This window comes from Oryzias melastigma, linkage group LG13, assembly GCF_002922805.2.
Source record: "Oryzias melastigma strain HK-1 linkage group LG13, ASM292280v2, whole genome shotgun sequence".
In the NCBI taxonomy this organism is placed as follows: Eukaryota; Metazoa; Chordata; class Actinopteri; order Beloniformes; family Adrianichthyidae; genus Oryzias; species Oryzias melastigma.
Window position 1 is genome coordinate 9,478,524 of NC_050524.1, and position 18,123 is coordinate 9,496,646.

The following is an 18,123-nucleotide window of genomic DNA, read 5'->3' on the forward strand; positions in this document are numbered from 1 at the left end:
AGGGCCTCTACTATGAAAAAAATTTTACAAGAATATGTTAAAAACACAAAAAAGATGATTTTTATTGTAGTGGCTCTTTAAACATGTCTTACCGTGTCAGAGACCGTAGCATGAACAAAACTCTCCAGGATCACAGGACTGAGCTGATCCATAATCTCTATCATTGGTTTATCATCCTCCTGCAGTCAGAAAAAAGACATCTCAATCTTTAAATTAAATATTCATCCCTGTCAGCATATTCTTTTGACGCCTTCTGAATTTTTACCTCGGACTGTCCGATCGTCAGAAACAGGCTTCGGATCTCTTTGAGAATTGCGATCGACAGGCGGCGAGTGCTCACTTGACATGAGCAGAGCAGGACGAGCGCCAGTCCCTCCACGGCGTGGAGAACGGTGGAGTGAGGGCCCCGCTCAGCAGGCACCTTGAGATTGGACTGCATCAGCTATGACACACATGTTAAAACAAAACTCAAATATTAATAACATGATATCTTTGTATAATATTCTGGTATAACAACACTTTAAGAAAGAAATATTTAATAAAACTGTGACAACACACAAATGTTACCTCCACAGTGTGAGTTTTGGAGGTGTCATGGTTCTTTCCCTGAGTGGCCTGGGCTAGCCTCCACTGTGTCAGCAACTGTAGCAACAATTTGAGGGAGCCGTCCAACAGCCCCTGATGCGTGTCGTGGACCTCACGCAGGAGGAAGTTGGTGAAGCCAAACAAGACATCGTCTCGCCAGTCCGAGAAATCCAACAGAAGACTTTGCAAGGAATTCTGGGCAATGAGGCGAAGCTCGTCATCCATGTGGATAGTCAGACTGTTGGAAACAAGGATTATTTTTTTCAGTCTGAAGGAAAGTTAGCTTGAAATCAGAAAAGTCGGTTTCATACGTTGAAAAATTCTGATCTAACTAATTCGAAGCAGGTGGTAAAACTAAATTTAGTGACTTACATAATTTTAAAAAAGCTTTTGCTCTTTTCAACTTATTAATGCCTTAAAAAATAACATTTTGTCAAATCAAAATTTAAAAAAAAGTGAAAAATAGATACATAAAATATTTAAGTAAATAAAAATAAAATCAATACATAAAAATAAATAGCTTTTAAAAGATTTTTAAAAGCAAGAAAAAACATTTTAACTAAATTCTAGCAAGAAATCTGTCAAAAAAGTTTTTCTCTAAGACAACAACATTATGTAGATTGTACCAAAGATTTCTTCTGTTGGTTCTTGAAGCAGAGAACTCACCGAGAGAGCAGGTCTATGAGCTCTGACTTGGACATCCCATCTGGAATGATTCGAGGAATGGCAGCAACACAAGTTCTGAACAGGTCAATCTTGGGCTTCCTTTCACCTCTGAAAGAGGTACGTTTGAATTAGGGGTCATTTTAGTTGTTAAATGAACGGGAAAAAATACCATGATGAAAAGATTAGTTTAAGTAAATGAAGATAAAAACAATATTTGTCAAACGTTAATTTAAATACAAGACAGAATACAATCCAAAACATTTCTCTGGATGTAGAAACGTCTTTTCTGATAGTTTTAGGTCTTCACTGAAGGCTTTGCAGGCCCTGACAGTATACCACTCAAACACTCAAAGGATTTACCAGCTGAAATGTGCAGCAGCTAAGATAATGATTGAAAATCTTACGTGATCATTTCCTCAGGCTCCTTGTTCAACATCAGCGCATTGGTCAGCATCATGCAGCGCCCCACCTCCTTGTCCAGTTGCCTGAGGATGTTGTCAATAGCTTTTCGCACATGGAAGTAATACTGTGACATACCTGCGGCAGAAGAGAACATAAAAATGATGATTTTATCTGACAAAAAACCTGCAGTAGTTAGGGCTGTTAAAAAGATACAAGTTTAATAAAAAGGCAACTATATTTAGCTTTAAAGACATCTTTTGAGCTATTTAAAGTGTTCCAAGTAGTCTTCTAATTATGATAATGCAGTTTTTAGCCGTAAATAAAAAAAAATGCGTCATTTTCTAGGACATAGATTCTGCAAAATAGCACAAGTTTATTAGAAATTTGCTTCTGAGTTGTGGGCGGGACTGTTGGTGTGGAGTAACTCCGCCCCCTTTCCTTCACCCTGGTGGAGTAGAGAGGGCCCGTCCAGCCATACCTAGTTTCTACGTCACAAATAAGCACTTTTTCAAAAAAAAAAAAAAAATTGTCTGCTCCTGATTTACAATGGTTTGAATAAAAAAAATACTCACAAATGCCAGTTTTGGCCTAATTTTCCTTACATATGTCCTACATCATCAGAAAAATGCCACAAGAACATGTTAAAAATACCAAAAACACAACTTTTATCAGAGTGATTCTTTAAGTGTTTAGATCAAATGGACATCTTCAAAGTAAAATATAAAATATATATATACATATATTCTTAAATTGCAAACCCAATATTTTACTTGCAGTAAAAAAATCAATTCCTTCTCAAAGTTTGTGTTCCTCACCAATGACTTTGGCGTCTTCGTCTGTCAGTGTTTTGCTCAGGTATGTTTTCTTCACTCGGACTGTGTTCCCAGAAGGCAAAGTGCAGCCTGTATTCGGCATGGGGGGCTCTCCATCCTTCTGCTGTAGTTTATCGGCGATAACCAGGAATGCTCTCAGCCCAATAGTCATTCTCTGAACAGAAGAGGAAGACATTAAATGTGCATTGTATATAAATGAATTTTTTTGTCCCAGCTTTTTGAGTTATAAAAAATTCACGCAACTTTGATAGTAAATATCGAACCACATAGAAATTAACACCATGTATTTTTAATATCAGCTTTAATCAAACAAAATGTTTAAAATTGTTTGAAATGATTTTACAAAAAAATTGAAATATTTTATTACTTTGACAAAAATAAAAAAGAATATAATTAATGTTTGTAGTCTAATACTATCAATGATTGTAAAATATAAATATTATAGATACCTCAGGATTGAGACTAAATGCTTTTGCAGGTTTACCAACACATAGAAGGTCAAAGATGATTTCTTTCATGGCAAAATCCAGCCGTTCCTGCAGAAAAACAGGAAATAATGTGTAATGAACGCTTCATAAGTGTTTTTTATGGAAGTTTAATAGGATGTAAAGCAAAGATGCAGTCAGAGTGGTTACCTGTCCAATAAACTGAATGATTTTTACAAATATATTGAGGGGCATATCTCTGGGTACCACACCCCGAGATCCTTTGGGGAACAGTGTTGTTATGATGGTGTTGAGACGACTGCAAAAAGAGATCAGAAAGAGATGCATCAGGAGAATAATGACAGAACAGATACAAAACAAATATTTTTGATCCCATAGAAAGGCAATTACCTTATTACAATACCTCTAAAAAAACAGTAAAAAACACTAAAAATATATAAAAAATAATAACAATAATAGTTATTGTCCAGTGTACATTTATTTTAAGATTGCCTATTTTAATATTTTAGGTCTGCATCTTCTTTAATGTGTTTAAACATAAAAAAATAAAAAAAATGCACATAAAATGGGACTGACTAAAACCAGAAATGCTTGAAGTCCATCATCTAGTCAGGAAAAAATGCTAACAATTGTTTTTTTCCTTTTTAATGTCTTTATCTTTTCGACATATTTCTGTCATTTGCACAAATAAAAAAATTAATTACAATTAAAATGCCTTAAAGATAGTTACCTCTGTGTTGCAGTGTTGCTCTCACACTTTATTCTTATCATGTAGACCCACAACAGTCGATACAAAGACTCCAACGCAACTCGAGCCATTTTAGGATCTCTACTCTGTAAATAAAAAAAAGTTAAACAAAATTAAACAATAGTTAATGACAAATTGACAAAATTGGTCTCTAGAGGAGCTACCTTTAGATTTGATAGGCAGTTGTTGAGGAAGACGTGCCATCTGTTGAGGAAGAACTGCTTTTGGCTGACACATAGCAGACATGTCACCAGGGGGTAAAAGGCCTGGGGGCAGAACAGAATTAGCTAAGTTGCATACTGCATTTAAAATTAAAAAACACATAAAAACGAATCAACAAAAAACAGTTTAAGTTCTGTTTAAGGGCAGAATTTTTGTAATTATGCAATATGAACTCCATCTGCATGAATAAATGGAAACTTGTTTTCTTCCTCCTGCTTTCTGCTGATGATGCAGTCCTCATAAAACACAGCTTTCAGACCCAACTGCTGCCTCAGAGGAATGCGGAGCTTCAGTGAGGCCAAGCTGGAGTTTTATGAGGGCTACTGTCTTTCCACTGCCCTGTGAACTTGCGTGTGGAACTATAAACACTTACGGGAGAGTACGCCAGCACTGTTTTCCAACTCCCTTTATGCCTTTTCTCATAAGTTATTCCTAAAGTTGACACTTAGGTTGTGAAACTCTTTAAACAAAAGTGACCTTGAAGATTTATTGACGGCATCAAGCAGACGGGTTGGTCAAAGGCAAAATGCAATTAATGTCTGTTTACTTCTTAACTAACCAGAGAGTGTTTCTTCCTGGAGGACAGGTCCAAGGTCGTGTCGTACAAACTGTCCACGAAATTTCTCAGGCAGGGTACGTTTACCTCGTTCTTCACCATCTGGAACAGCAGCACGTGCAGTCACGTGTTAAACCTTTATTTGTCTTTCAAGAAATTATTGAGGAAGGGAATAAACTCACCGCTGCAACAGGAACCAGGATCTCAACAAAAAGCCCAGCCAAGGCATGTTTAATGTCTTTATCCTTGACTTCCAGAAAATACTGGGCACATTCCTGACCAAAAGAGAGCATTAATATTAGAAATTGATTATCAAAAGGGGATAATTGTAGAGATAAAGAAATCAAGACTTTAGTTTTACCTGCATGAACTGAAAAGAAGCCTCAAAGTCTTCAACGGGATACATTTTAATTCGGAAGAACTTGACCCCCATGATGAGGCTAATCGTGCTCTGCACCACATAAGGACTCTGCTCCTTCTGCCGAAGCTCTTTCAGCTCAGTCGTAAACTTCTTCTTCACAGCAGGAAACCTGAAAAATCAAACACCAATATTTTATCTTGAATTTTTCAAGTTGTTTTATTTGGGTTTCAAATGTTATTGGCCCTGAAATGGCTTGCAGATTTAATCGCATTTTACGAATTTTATCAGTTTAATCATTCAATTTCAAGTTATGCTGAAGCGACTGTCATTTAGGGTGAGTGGTACGAATATCTAAATTAAAAATGATGCAGAAAGGGGCGGAATAGTTGTTGCTGATCATTCCAACGAAATCGACAATATCTTTTGAGGTTTCAAAAGAATTGCCAGCCTCAGAGCAAAAATAAGACAAAATACAGAATTTGGACCATTTTGCAAAACATGAAAACATAAAGAGCACATGAAGAATACCAGTTGTAAGGTATTTATTGAGGATGCAACAAATCCCTTTACCCTAGACTTGGTTCAAACCTAGATTTTTGATTCACGGTTTTGTTTTTAAATTTGCTCAAAACCAAGTAACAATGAAAAATACTTTTTCACTTGGCTTAAAACTAAACCTGGTGTAATTTAATAAAATAAATATATTAAAGATGTCAAATTTAGCATGACAGGTGTTTGATACTTTCAGCTAAAACCTATGAAAATGTATGAAATATTTTCCCTACGGTTCAGGTTTGAACCAAGAATTGTGGCATCCTTTGATTTCCATCAGACTAAATATGTAGTGAAAATAAAACATGAACAAAACCACAATCAGAAAAATAACTGAAAAGATTTGTACTTACTTGGATTGGGCTAACACTCCTAAGACTTCAGCATAAAGATCTGCTACCGTGTGCATGTTGGCAGTGTTAGGACCGTTGTATCTGAACACATAACAGGAAAATGAATTTTAAAAAATCTGATATGATGAGAAAAAGATTCATTTGTTCTGGAATAAGTAAAATCTTACCCCTCTTTGTATCTAAAGTGCTTAAAGGCTAAGTTAATAACTTCATTGACCAAACTGTCGAGGGCTGGATAGAGCGGCATCTAGTTTTAGAACAAAAAGACACAATGGGTAAGAATAAATTCAAGTGGGTTGAAGGATATTTGCACAGAATGTGTTTTTATTTAGTTACCTGTTTCAACACTTCTATAAGTACAAGTGAGAAGATGAAGTCTATTGCCAAGTCTCTCCGTTCAAGTAGATAGTCCCTTTGTTGCTCATCACTGTCACAACATTTAAAAAAAAAAAAAAAAGCAAATTAATTGAAGGAGAATTTATGTTATTTTTTATACAATCTCTTGCACAATTTACAGTTTTCGGGGCTCTTACTTTTTGGACTTGGTGTTGGCTCTCGGTCGGTACTCGTGCAATTCCTCCTCTAGTCCATTTTGTCTTTTGTACCAGTCAAACAAAGTGCGCAAGATGGACGGGAGACTGTATTCAGCCAGTGAGCTCATGGTGCTTATCAACTAGAAGAACAAACCATACCCAGAGAAAATGCACATTTGCGTTCAGTCGTTAACATACCAAAACAAGAGATAGAAATCAGCGTTTCCTCTGTTTATTTTCACAGCAATTTTAACGACAATTCCAGCGGCGCACAATTATTTATTTACATCTAATTATGGTTTAGACATTTAAACGTTAACAGGAATCAGAGGGCCACATTAAAGGGAAGATTTAGGCTGAGTTGGTCCTTATTGCGACCATGCAAAAGGACATGGTGCCCATGGGGCAGCCTCCCTTGGAGTTGGGGGGGGGGTGTAGGGAGCGGGAAAGGAAGGAACGGGTTGGGCACACAGGAAGGGAGGAGAGTCTGGCGGGACTGGCGAACACAGCCAGCCCTTCATTCAGCACAAGGCTGGGGAAGAAGGCCGGCTCTGTGAGGCCAGCTGAATGGCTTCACAGAGCAGCACAGGCACACCTCTGTGGCTGTGAAAAGGCCTTCTCTGCAAAGCCACAGACCTGCTGGACACACCTTGTGCTGAATCCAAGCCAGCTCTCAAGGTAAACAGTCCTGCCCTTGACTGAATTTGGATCTGAAAGAACCTCTGGGCAGTGAGAAGCGCTTTCACCCGTGAACTCTTTCATGTTGCAGTGCCTCACGCTAGAGCAGTAATTTAGATGTAAAAACGAACGTGCCAAGTCACTGCAGCATTTAAATGATGACTTACAGTTTTTGTGAACACGTCAAATGACCATGACAAATAAGCAACATTTTCTCTGGACTTACTTGGTCAAACTGAGGATCTTCCCCTCTTTGTAGTGATTTAGACAATGGCTTTTCCTGAAACAACAAAATGGAAAATTATCTCACAATTGTACATTTTTTACTTTTTCCATAAAAATCTGAACTTTTTGAAGCTTTATACTTTATCAGCTGTGTCAGATTTTTTTGAACTGCGACTCATTGCAGCCCTGAGAGTCATCCATCAGTCTGTTGCTTGGCATTAGCCAGGTCACACACAGCACAGGAGACTGCACACTCATGACAGCTCCCATTATTACAGCCTTCTATCATCTGAGATAAAAGCCTTCAGGAAGGATTTAGGCTCAGCCTTCTCATCTCCTGATGAATGAACAGTCCTGGAAAAAACGTTATCTACTTCAGAGCTGATATTAGCAGACTAGAACAAATCTGCATGTTTTTTAAAAAAAATCAACGCGTTCTCACTCCCAGCTCGTCGTATATGGATGTATGGTTTGGGCCACTTTTTGACATTTTGGGTGTTCCCAACTTTTTTTTATTTTTTTTAACATGCTGGCTGTTCCCATTAAATCAGGGGTTCCCAACCTCCGGTCTGCAAACTGGTACCAGTCCGCTAGGTACCGGGCTACAGACAGGGAAAAATTGCATATGTACCACCTCTGAGGGATAGCTACAGTTAACCCGGACCAGTAGGTTACAGTATTAAAACTTGTACTTTAGAAAACCAAAAAAAGACCACAGACCACAATATAGTTGAAATTAGACGGCTTATCTAATTAGACATAAATAAACAATGCAAAGACATATAAACTAAAACAAAAAGATGCCAGTTTGTTATTTAGATTAAAAGGATTTTGCCTCAACTTGGATTTAGTTCTTAAGTTCAGCTTTGTTCAACCTTTAAGTCTTCTCTAATGGGTTACACATATTAATCAAGGGTCCCCACCCCCGGGACCCAGAGCGGACTAGTACCGGTACCCTAACATGGTACTGGTTCTGCATCTGTTACCGCGTCCTGAGGTTTGAGGACCCATGATTTAATTGGGACAGTAAGCATGTAAAAAAATGATGAGTGGGGACCAAAACGTCAAAAAGTGACGCGGGGGGAGCACAGAGTAAGTCAGTTTTCTGAGTTCGGAGGTAATTTATTTTAATCCAGGTCTTGATGCCTCTGATGCAGGCATTAAGTTTCTCTGTGTAAGATTTATTGGGTAAATACAACGGTGTAACAGTGAAAATTAATGCTGTGTTTCATTATTATGTTTCCTAAGGGCAGCATGTAAGGCATGAACAGGATGGGCCCTAGAACAGAGCCCTGTGGGACTCCATAGCTAACTTAAGTACGATGAGAGGACTGTCCATTTATGTGGACAAACTTGGTATCTATCAGATAAATAGGGTTAAAACCATTGGAGGGAAGATCCTCTGATCCCTATGTCCCACCAACCCTCTTTTAACACACTCTCCTACTAGCTTACAGCCCATTAAGACCCCAACCTAACATTAAAGATGGAACAAAAAGCAATATCGGAGATATCCAGCCGTACAGTTTTGAGCCAGATACCAGGTGATGCAGCTTGTGGCTTGCCGTTGTAACTTCTACATCATATTTACAAGCTTTTTCAAACAACATTTTTGCATCTGATTCTGATTTACAACTGTTTGAATAAAAAAATACTCAGAAATGCAATTTTAAGCTTACTTTCTTAACATATGCCCTCCATCATCAGAAAAATGCTAAATTAACTTGTTAAAAACTCCAACAACACAAGAACGGATGTAGAAAACAGATGCATGGATGGTTTTTGATAAGAGGTGAGGAGCCTGAGCATGATAAGCTAAGCATGATGATGCTTGGAAAACAGTCTAAAGGTGTCTTCTAGTACTGTCTTTAGTGCATTCAGAATGACAAAATGCACAAACACCAGTGAGATTATGCTGATTTTACATGATTACTAGCTGGCCTGTCTCTGCAAAAATCAAAGCCTCTGCTCTCTTTTTCGCTCTCCTGCTTTTCAGATTCACCTCTTTGCCTTTTCATCAGCAAATCACATCACATCACTTGCTGATTAATTTGAAACAGGGAATGGCAGACGCCTGTGCCGCTGACATTGCGTGGGCTGATGGCAGCATCCTTCTTTAGCAAGATCACCAGCTTAGCTAACAGCTTTTTGATTTTTTTTTTTTACTCTTTTCTTACATTTAAAGAGTTTCAAAGTAGTTTTTTCCACTATCTAGCTTTGGGTTAGGGCTAGTGTCCAACATTAGTCTCTATTTCTAAACTTAATACCAGCCACAGATCATTAAACATGTCAGGTTTTTTTGGCAAACAGATTCAAATGAGTAATGAAAGTGAGCAAAGGTCTGCGCCAGTAATAATATGAGCTGAAAAAACAACAACTTTTGCGAAAAACAAAAACAAGAGAGACAGTCAACCTTTGCATTTCTCAGTGATTTATTGTTAACAGAGATTTGAACTCTCTTTTGCACAAATAAAAATTTCTAAATGACTGAAACCACTGGTCTACACTTTCCTTTAAATCACTGAAGCTGGAGATGGGACGCCAACAGAAGCTTTATTGAGACAAACCCACAAGTACAACATGTTTAACTTTAAAGCCACAGTTCTTAGGTTTGAGGGTAAATGTATTTCAGCTCAAACTTGTTTTAGGCTTTTTCTGTTAATAATAAATAGGAAGGTTGTAATTTTAGAGGAGCTTTGAGGTGTCAGTGTGTTTTTTCCCCACCTAAACAAATACTTATACATACATTTATTTTCAAAGCTGTGTTTGTCCCCCATTTTAGCTATGAGTTAGTTGTTTATCATACAACTAAAAATCTCAGACACCATTTATATGGAAAATCTTTTTGGACAAGTCTATCATGTATATATGATGCTGTCTTTATATTTGTGCTTTTCTCTTAATCTCAGACATAAATGCAACTTTTTAAATGTTTCCCATCCAGACACAAGGAGCAGTAAATGTCTGCTCTTTGACTCTGCTCACTCACCAGCGGCTCAGCCATGATGATGCGGATCTTTTGCTCCGACACGTTGGTGAAGTTGGCGAACAGACTCTTGAGGACGTACTCGCCCGGCTTGCTGTCCGGGTCGACGCTGATGGGCATCATGGCTGGAGGACCTCTTTCTCCCTGAGGACAGCTGACTGGAGGTATGGGAGGTTTATTGTATCCGTTCCCCACTGGTGATGCTGCAAAAAAAAACAAAAAGTCATTCACTTAGCACAATGGCACAGACGGGTCTGTGCTAAAAAAGTCTTACAGACAAAGTCTCAAAGTACATTAACTGAGTACGGCAACGCAATCTTACCCCAAGTTTGCTTTTTTTTTCATGTAGCTTCACATGACAGGGCACATATGGGAATGAAAACACCATGACCAACAGCTGGTGTTTTCATTTCATACCTAAGATGTCATTGCCTTTAGAGGGGAGCATGAATCCTATTCATGTGACCATCCTTCAGCCACTGAGGAAACGTGGAAAAGTTTAACCAAGCATGGCTTCACTCAGGCCTCAAACTCCCATAAACTGACTCACAGGTTAAACATTTACTCAGGTATTACACTCAGTCTAAACATGTGACTTCGAGACACAAAAGACTATTTAAAAAAAAGTAAAATGTTGATTTAAGCTAAAGCATATTTAATAGTTAAAGGCTTTTGTTTAAAAACAGGAGGGGCTGCCTCCCTTGCAATTACAATCCCCCAAGTATTCATCTGCATGCAATAAGCATGACACAACAAAACCACATCGGGAGTGACGTGACGTCTGCAACGTGTGTGGAGTGAGCCGGAATGCATAACCGAGGTCACACATGAAACAGCAAAATGTGATGTCATTTTTATAGACGTGTCAAAGAATTTCAGCACAAAATGTTCATCTATCATCCACCCATCCACCTCCAATTCACACATAGTTCCGTACAGGATCACAAGGTTTGCTGAAGCCTATTTGAGCAACTACAGGCCGTACACATAAACATTTACACTAACTCTCACCTAGAGGAAATACTTTGACGCTAACCAAACTTTAAGCATGAGTTTGGACTGTAGGAGAATGCCACATGCAAACGAGAACATGTAAGCTGCACACAGTATGAGTCCAACTGGGATTTGAACCAGAGCCTTCTTGATGTGAGGCAGCAATACTAGGCACTATGCCACCATGCTGAAATGTTCAAACATAAAAATCATAACTAAGGCTCACTAGCCTTTCAGTTCTTAAAATATTTTAAACTCCCAATCCAATCTTTGTTTAATCATGATTATTACATTTTTAGCAAAAGTAAAAAAAAATCTTTTGGAGCTATCTAGCCGTACAGTTTTGAGCCAGATAACAGCTCAGACAAGGAAAACAAAGACGTACATACAGTATGTCTACAAGGGAATGCATCAGAATGGAGAGGAGCAGGGAGCTTTTTTTTTATTCATTTTTTCGCCTGCGCCAGATTCACAACGATTTGATCAAAGAAATACTCAGAAAGGCAGTTTTAACCCTAATTGTCCTAATGTTTGTCCTCCGTTATAATAAAAAAGAGCATGTTAAAAAACCCATTTTCATTGGAGAGGATCTTTAAGCTGTTAAAACCAGAAATATGTCTATAGGGCTTCAGTCAATAAAGTAATTTACGATGCTCAGTTATGACCAAGTAAAACCTTACATAATAATCAGAGGAATAAAATCCATCTTCTTAATTAAACAATTTAATTTGCAGTACACAGAAAGGTTGAATAAAGAAAAAAGGAGTAGTAATTGTCAGCGTTGACCATAACAGGATTTTAACAGAAACTAAGCACATTTCTGATTCAAAGAGCCAGTGGATAACAAGTCGGTAAATAATCTGATAAATTGTTGTCAGCAGGTCTTTTCAGGTCATCTGTATATCCTTAAAAGAATGGCCAGCGTGTGTGACGACCTTTTATGGCTTTCGGGGCATGCTTTTCTCACTAGTAACTCAGCACCTACCAAGGCCTTTGATGAAGCTGATGACGCTAGCTGGACTCCAGCACACAGCGGTCCGCTCCATGGTCCGAAAGGACAGTACGCCTTCCAGGAGTGTCCTGAACTGAGATGAACGCTTGCTAGCAAACCTCACCAACTTCCATGTCTTGGATGTCAGCTGGCCATGTTCCCCTGGGTTTAGTTTCCATGGTGACTACTAGAGGCGCGGTGCCGTTTCTTGCCGAGAGACCTCGATTACGTAGATTTGGGTTTCTCCGTCCGGGCTGCCTTGCTAATGCTTTCTCTTGCCTTGTCACCAACAAGTGCATTCGAAGACTGAAGGTCAGGCGGGAATTTTTAGCCACACAGCGACGAGGGCCAACGTGCTATGGGGGCATAGCTGGGTGGCTATTTTTGTCCTGGGGTAAACACTAGATTGACAGGGCAGGCCTCCCTTCCCCTGATCCTAAAGCATGACGATGAGGTACACTCAACCAGAGTGCAAGTAAGATATGTTCAAATCATGACCCGAGAATAAGAATCCCACCTTTTTATGTTTTAGATCATAATAGTCTGTTGACAAGTTGCACCAAACAGAATCAAGTCACCCCTAGTTTATTCCGAATTCTCCATAGAATGATGATAAGAAAGAAGGGAACCACTGTGGGTAACCAGCGTCTTTGTAGCTTGAGACGCTCAGACACAACATGTGACTCTGCAAACAAGGGGCGCATTACATCATCACCAAGCTGGAAACACCCTGAGCATGGTGGTGCTCCCAAGGGGACAATGTCCACAAGCTAACAAGTCCCTGTTTACACACACACACTCACACACAGTCTTGTGCATACAGTAAAGACAGAGTAAACTGAGTAAACAGCCGCTTCAGCAGCCGTTTGTGAACCATGTGGGTGGATATTTAGACATCCCTGACCTCCTTCAATGGGCCGCAAATTCCAGTTTAAACATAGACTTGAGAATATTTTCCCAAATGTCTAAATTAAAACTGCTGTGGAGGAATAATAAATGTTACATGTCATTTTAAGCCCTGTTTGCTGTTATATTATCTTATTTGGGGTGGAAAAAGACATTGAGTTTAAACATGTTCTGTTTGTGTCACACTAATTGGCTTTTGTTGTATACGGATTAAACTGACTAAGTGAGTAATTTACAAAAGTTTAACATGTTTGCATCAATATTCTTCAAGATTTACGTTTTAATTCCTTGATGCCTATGGATGCAAATATGCATCAAACCACTTTTGCTCAAAATTTATCTTCATAAAGCATCTATTTGAAAGATAAAAACACAAGTGATTTTTTTTTCTTATTTTTCCAGAATTGTAAAAATTGTAAGTATCAAAGGGTTAAAAATGTGCAGATTAAAAGAAAAATTAATTTGGTTTTAAATTATTAAGATTAAGTTTTGTTTCACCATTTGATCTCAGACTGAACTGTTGTAGGGAAGCATTTCAGGCTAATTATAAAAGTGCAATGCGGTGTAGCCTAAATGCCTGAATTTTTCACTTTTACTCGAAGAAAATTGATTTTCTTTATTTAATCAGCATACTAACATTACATCCCCATTTTTACATAATATTTACAATAAAACATACCCAAATTCTTATAAACATTAAAAATTTTTGTATTAGACACTAGGAAGGTCCACCAACTTCACATATTTCATTGTATTTACTTAATAAATATAATGAATTGTTAAAAATGTCCATATGACTAAATGTTCTTAAAATCTCATGCATCTTTCTGGGAAGCCGTTCAAACATGTTCATCTTTACAGTATCTACTCTCACAGAGGGAACTGGAAATAGAACCGAAAGACGAGATGGAACAGCGGAAAAAATTGGAGTCAATTTGGTATTTAAAAATAATTGCTAAAAACATTAAGTTGCGCTTACTTCTTCAATCTTTTATAAAGTCACAAAATTAAATGCAATTAAGTGGTTTTTGCAGTATTTTTTCCGTAACTGAGTAGACTTATTTGAGTTTGATGCTGGGCAAGAATTCGTCACAAACCTTACAGGATTTTTAGTTAATCACATTTAAAAAAGGGGTTGATGTCTGACATGATTTTTATTATTATCATTACACAAAGTGAAAACTTTTTAGGACCCAATTCAATGAAAATTGTGTTTTTACCATGTTTTTGTTGCATTTTTCTGATGATGGAGGACATATATAAATAAATAAAGCTTAAAATTACAATTCTGAGTATTTATTTCTACATTGCAGCTGGAAAATAAATGTATTTGTTGTATAGGAACTACTAAGGGCGGGTCACTCCATCCTGATGCACTCACTTGTAGACAATGCACGTCTTGATGCTCCTCATCTGAGCTCTAATCTGTGTCAAATATATTCAACTGGATAGCTTCGAAATTGCTCGCCATTCTTGTTGCACTGCTGAAGTTATGTTGGGGGTGTGAAGGGCTGTAAGCTAGAAACATAGATCAGTTATGGTGAAGAGGTGAATTTCTACTGCAGCTCTGCAGAAACTATGTTCAAGAAAACTATATAGATGTTTGATTGATTAATCAATTAATTAAAAGACCAGTGGGAACGCTTTTACAATAGAACAAAAGATGATCAGAGTGGTTCCTCAATCACAAAGTACCAATTCCAACTGAAAAAGTAAACGTATTTTATGTATTTATAGGGATCCCACTGTGCTTGGCCCCTCCAGTCTATCTCCTGCTCTGATTGGTTGACATGGATCTGGCCTTCAGGCAGTTTAGACAGCGGACCTGATACTGCTGCTGCTGATGCACAAAGCCAGTTCTGTGCTGCTGTTTGTCACGGTTTTATCAGAGCTCAACACCCTGGTTTACTAAAGACTAGTCACAATGCAAACAGCATGAGACAGGAAGCATGGAAACACAGCTGTCTGCACGTGCACTCCAATGGGTTTGTCATTTGAACCAAAGACATTTTAAATTCATTCTAGCAGCCAACACGTGTTTGTCCTGGAGTTGTAAATGTTTTACCTTCCCTGTCATATAAAGGAGAACATCGGCAACTGTTAAATAAATGATGTTAAATAATGAGAGGCTGCCCTGGACTGTATCACTTTAGCAAAGTGACCCACTGCAGTAATTATGCAACATCACCGGGAGGGAGTTCAATGTTGATTTTGTAGACAGGGGGCAGCTTGTGCTGTTCTCTATTCATTTCACTGAAATGTAAAAGTTAAACCACCACCTGAGCGATGCTGAAAATGGCAATAACCTGGAGCAGGAAGGAAGGCTCTCCGGTCTCCAGGACTCGGTGAAGCTGGGAACTCTGAAAATGCAACCAAGCTCCAGTAATCCTATTACTGAGTCCTCACACTTAATAAACGCTATTTGGACTGTGTTTGTGAAGTAAAATACAAAAAGCATCCATGACAAGCAGAAGTGGTACAGCTGAGGTAAAGTTGAGTAGCATTAGATGATTTTAAAAAAAGTGCTCAAAGTGATGTGCTGAGCTACTAAAGCTTTAGTTGCTGCTAAAGTTTAGTTTTGCAACTGTCAAAAGTAACAAGATTTCACCCAGAGAGGAAAAAAAAGCATGAAAACCCTTCAAAGAAGTGGAGCTTCCAACCACTGAGCATCACAACACTTGCTGCTACTCACTTCCACTCAGCGACTTCAGCAGGGACTTGATGCTGATTTCAAAGAAGCCTGAATCCTGCTGGCTGGTCATGGCTGCAGCTTCCTGCCTCCCTTTACTTTTTCCTCTGGCGGCAGCAGCAGCAGCAGCAGTGGAGCTGGAACTGGCAGGTGGAACCTGCTGTCACCTCGCTGTGACGCACGCAACGCTATGCTGACGAGACCCTGAGACAACACGCCAGCCCCGCTTTACCCCTCCTCTTGTGTACTGTCCTTGGCTATCAGCCCCCTGGTCCCACCCCCCCCTCCCTAACCACTCACTCAACATCTCTCTAACTCTGCAAAGCTGAGGCAGGCAGTGGGCGGCAACGCAAGCTCCCCTTTAAATAACTGCACGGAGGCTGAGAGTGCAGGACGCAATCCTCTTAGCTGAGGACAGTTAATAATAGCTACTGTTTGTCTGTGTGCACAGCCTGGGTCTGTTGACAGCGCTGCATTTGTGGTGACTTTTGATGGGAGTGTGAGAAAGTGACAACATGGACGGAACTCCTGGTGAATTCAGGAACTATGACGTAAAACAGAAAATGCTCAGAAAGTCCAGAAAACAGATCTGCAAGCATTAAATTCAATCAGAAGAGGAAGGAAAACAACTGATGAATAATATATAAACATGCTAGGTTTGCATTTTGGCTGCAATCAAATACTCGATTTTCTTGTTATTTAGTTAATTTTATTGTTAACTGGTTAATTTAATAAAAAAAAGCAGAAAATTAGCTGTACTTTAGCCTAACCTCTAAGCTTAGCATCTAAAAACAGTTTTTTTTTACTAAAGTTTTTCCAAAAAAAACAAACAAGAGAGCAGATAGTCATACAGTAGGAGGTAAAAAAAAGAAATTGCATTTCTATTCATCTAGACTTCCTGCTCATCAATCATTTATTAAATGATATTCTCACAAAATATTAAACAAAACACTCTTTTGCTGTTAGATGTAATCTCAGACAAATATAATTCGGACACGTTAGCTTTAAATTGATACAACGGTGCAAAAGTGAATCTTAAAAAAATAAAAAGATAAAAAAAATTGTCTTATTTTCTGTCTTGGAAGAAAAGAAATATTTCAAGAAAAATAATATTAGTTAAAGGAAATGTGTCTCAGTATCTAGAATTTTTTGGTAGGACTAATTGTCATGCCCCACTGGTAGATTTTTTGCTAATTCTTTCAAATTTTAACCATTAATGACACACTTCTCGGTGGCCTGTTTTTGCATCGACTACAGTATTTGGCGAAGCAGATGTCTTCCAAAACACGTGCGGGCGTAGACATATTCAATCCCTCTTCCTCTGCCGCCTCTCGGCGCTCTTAGTGTAATCCTATCAGAGCTCTGACTGTCCATCAAGCCACAGTCACTTGACCTTGATTACATAACACGCTGCGAGGTGGAGATGCCACCACTGGCGCTAGCACCGTTTAGTAAACACACATTTTGACTTCCTATTGTTCTGTAGAAAATACTTTATTTAAAATGTGTCATTTAAAAAAGACATAAAACATGTTTTTTTGGCAAATAAAAAAAAAATCCTCTACCAAAGCGTTAAAAAATACATAAATTAAAACCACAATTTTTGTGTCCATCAGTTCCACCAGCTATAAAATATAATTTCCAGCCTCATAAAATAAAAATAACCACAAAACAATTTTAAACAGCACTGAGTTTGACCACAGCCAGTCAGCAGTACACCACAGGTATTGGGAATGGATTAAAATATTTGGATTGTGCAAGAATAATTCATTATCTATGTGGTTACATAATTTTTTCATAGCACAAGTAGAGGACGGTACTAAAATTGTATTTGTAGAAATGTATTTAAAAATACATTTATAAGGTTCTATAAAAACAACATGTAACCACAACTTCAGACCCCAAATAGAAAGATATTTATTCTGTTGTTTTTATATTTTTCACATCATATATCATTTAAGTCGCTTTAAAACCTTTAAAAGTAAAAATCTTACTTTTTCCAAAATGGAAAAAAAATTAACATATGAGGGGGAAAGATAGAAAAAGAACATCTCTGCACCTTCTCACTTTGCTTTTGGGTTTGTTCACTGGCTGAAAAGTTTGTGTCTCACTCCAAACGGATTATTTTAAAACTCAATGGATTGCATCGCCATGGCTTATTCATCATTTATTATCTGGTGTGTTTGACACGTCCAGTTAAACGTTCACCAAAGGGCAAACGGTTATGTAACTCTCCGGATGAAGCGTTTCTGACCTCCATTCAGGACAGATGCTAGACAGGAGAACGCTGGAGTGGAGGCAAACAAATACAGCTCAAATGGCAGCTCATCGGTTTGAATTATAATAGTCAACTATTCATTTATCTGCTTAAACTTAATATTCAAACAAGAAAAAATGC

The 18,123-nt window shown here is 38.2% G+C and overlaps 1 protein-coding gene across 9 annotated transcripts in view; it reads right to left on the reverse strand.

Annotated features, from left to right (window-relative positions):
• frya (furry homolog a (Drosophila)) overlaps nucleotides 1–18,123 on the reverse strand; it is a 59,055-nt gene that overhangs the window by 34,503 nt on the left and 6,429 nt on the right. For 5 of the 9 annotated variants that reach the window (XR_002919805.2, XM_024277336.2, XM_024277330.2 and 2 more), the window contains exons 2-20: nucleotides 10,150–10,349; nucleotides 7,162–7,215; nucleotides 6,258–6,397; nucleotides 6,061–6,151; nucleotides 5,892–5,971; nucleotides 5,725–5,805; nucleotides 4,820–4,988; nucleotides 4,641–4,733; nucleotides 4,462–4,560; nucleotides 3,845–3,946; nucleotides 3,663–3,766; nucleotides 3,122–3,230; nucleotides 2,936–3,022; nucleotides 2,469–2,640; nucleotides 1,656–1,788; nucleotides 1,252–1,359; nucleotides 568–823; nucleotides 266–442; nucleotides 93–179 (exon numbers count right to left, since the gene is read on the reverse strand). Coding sequence is in view for 8 of the 9 variants with exons in the window: in XM_024277330.2 (XP_024133098.1) it covers nucleotides 93–179; nucleotides 266–442; nucleotides 568–823; nucleotides 1,252–1,359; nucleotides 1,656–1,788; nucleotides 2,469–2,640; nucleotides 2,936–3,022; nucleotides 3,122–3,230; nucleotides 3,663–3,766; nucleotides 3,845–3,946; nucleotides 4,462–4,560; nucleotides 4,641–4,733; nucleotides 4,820–4,988; nucleotides 5,725–5,805; nucleotides 5,892–5,971; nucleotides 6,061–6,151; nucleotides 6,258–6,397; nucleotides 7,162–7,215; nucleotides 10,150–10,349 (2,342 nt within the window). In the remaining variant the exon portion in view is untranslated. Of the gene's footprint in view, nucleotides 1–92; nucleotides 180–265; nucleotides 443–567; nucleotides 824–1,251; nucleotides 1,360–1,655; nucleotides 1,789–2,468; nucleotides 2,641–2,935; nucleotides 3,023–3,121; nucleotides 3,231–3,662; nucleotides 3,767–3,844; nucleotides 3,947–4,461; nucleotides 4,561–4,640; nucleotides 4,734–4,819; nucleotides 4,989–5,724; nucleotides 5,806–5,891; nucleotides 5,972–6,060; nucleotides 6,152–6,257; nucleotides 6,398–7,161; nucleotides 7,216–10,149; nucleotides 10,350–12,124; nucleotides 12,408–15,728; nucleotides 16,085–18,123 lie in introns of those variants that run through there. The other 4 variants (XM_024277333.2, XM_024277339.2, XM_024277335.2 and 1 more) reach the window with 4 other exon arrangements.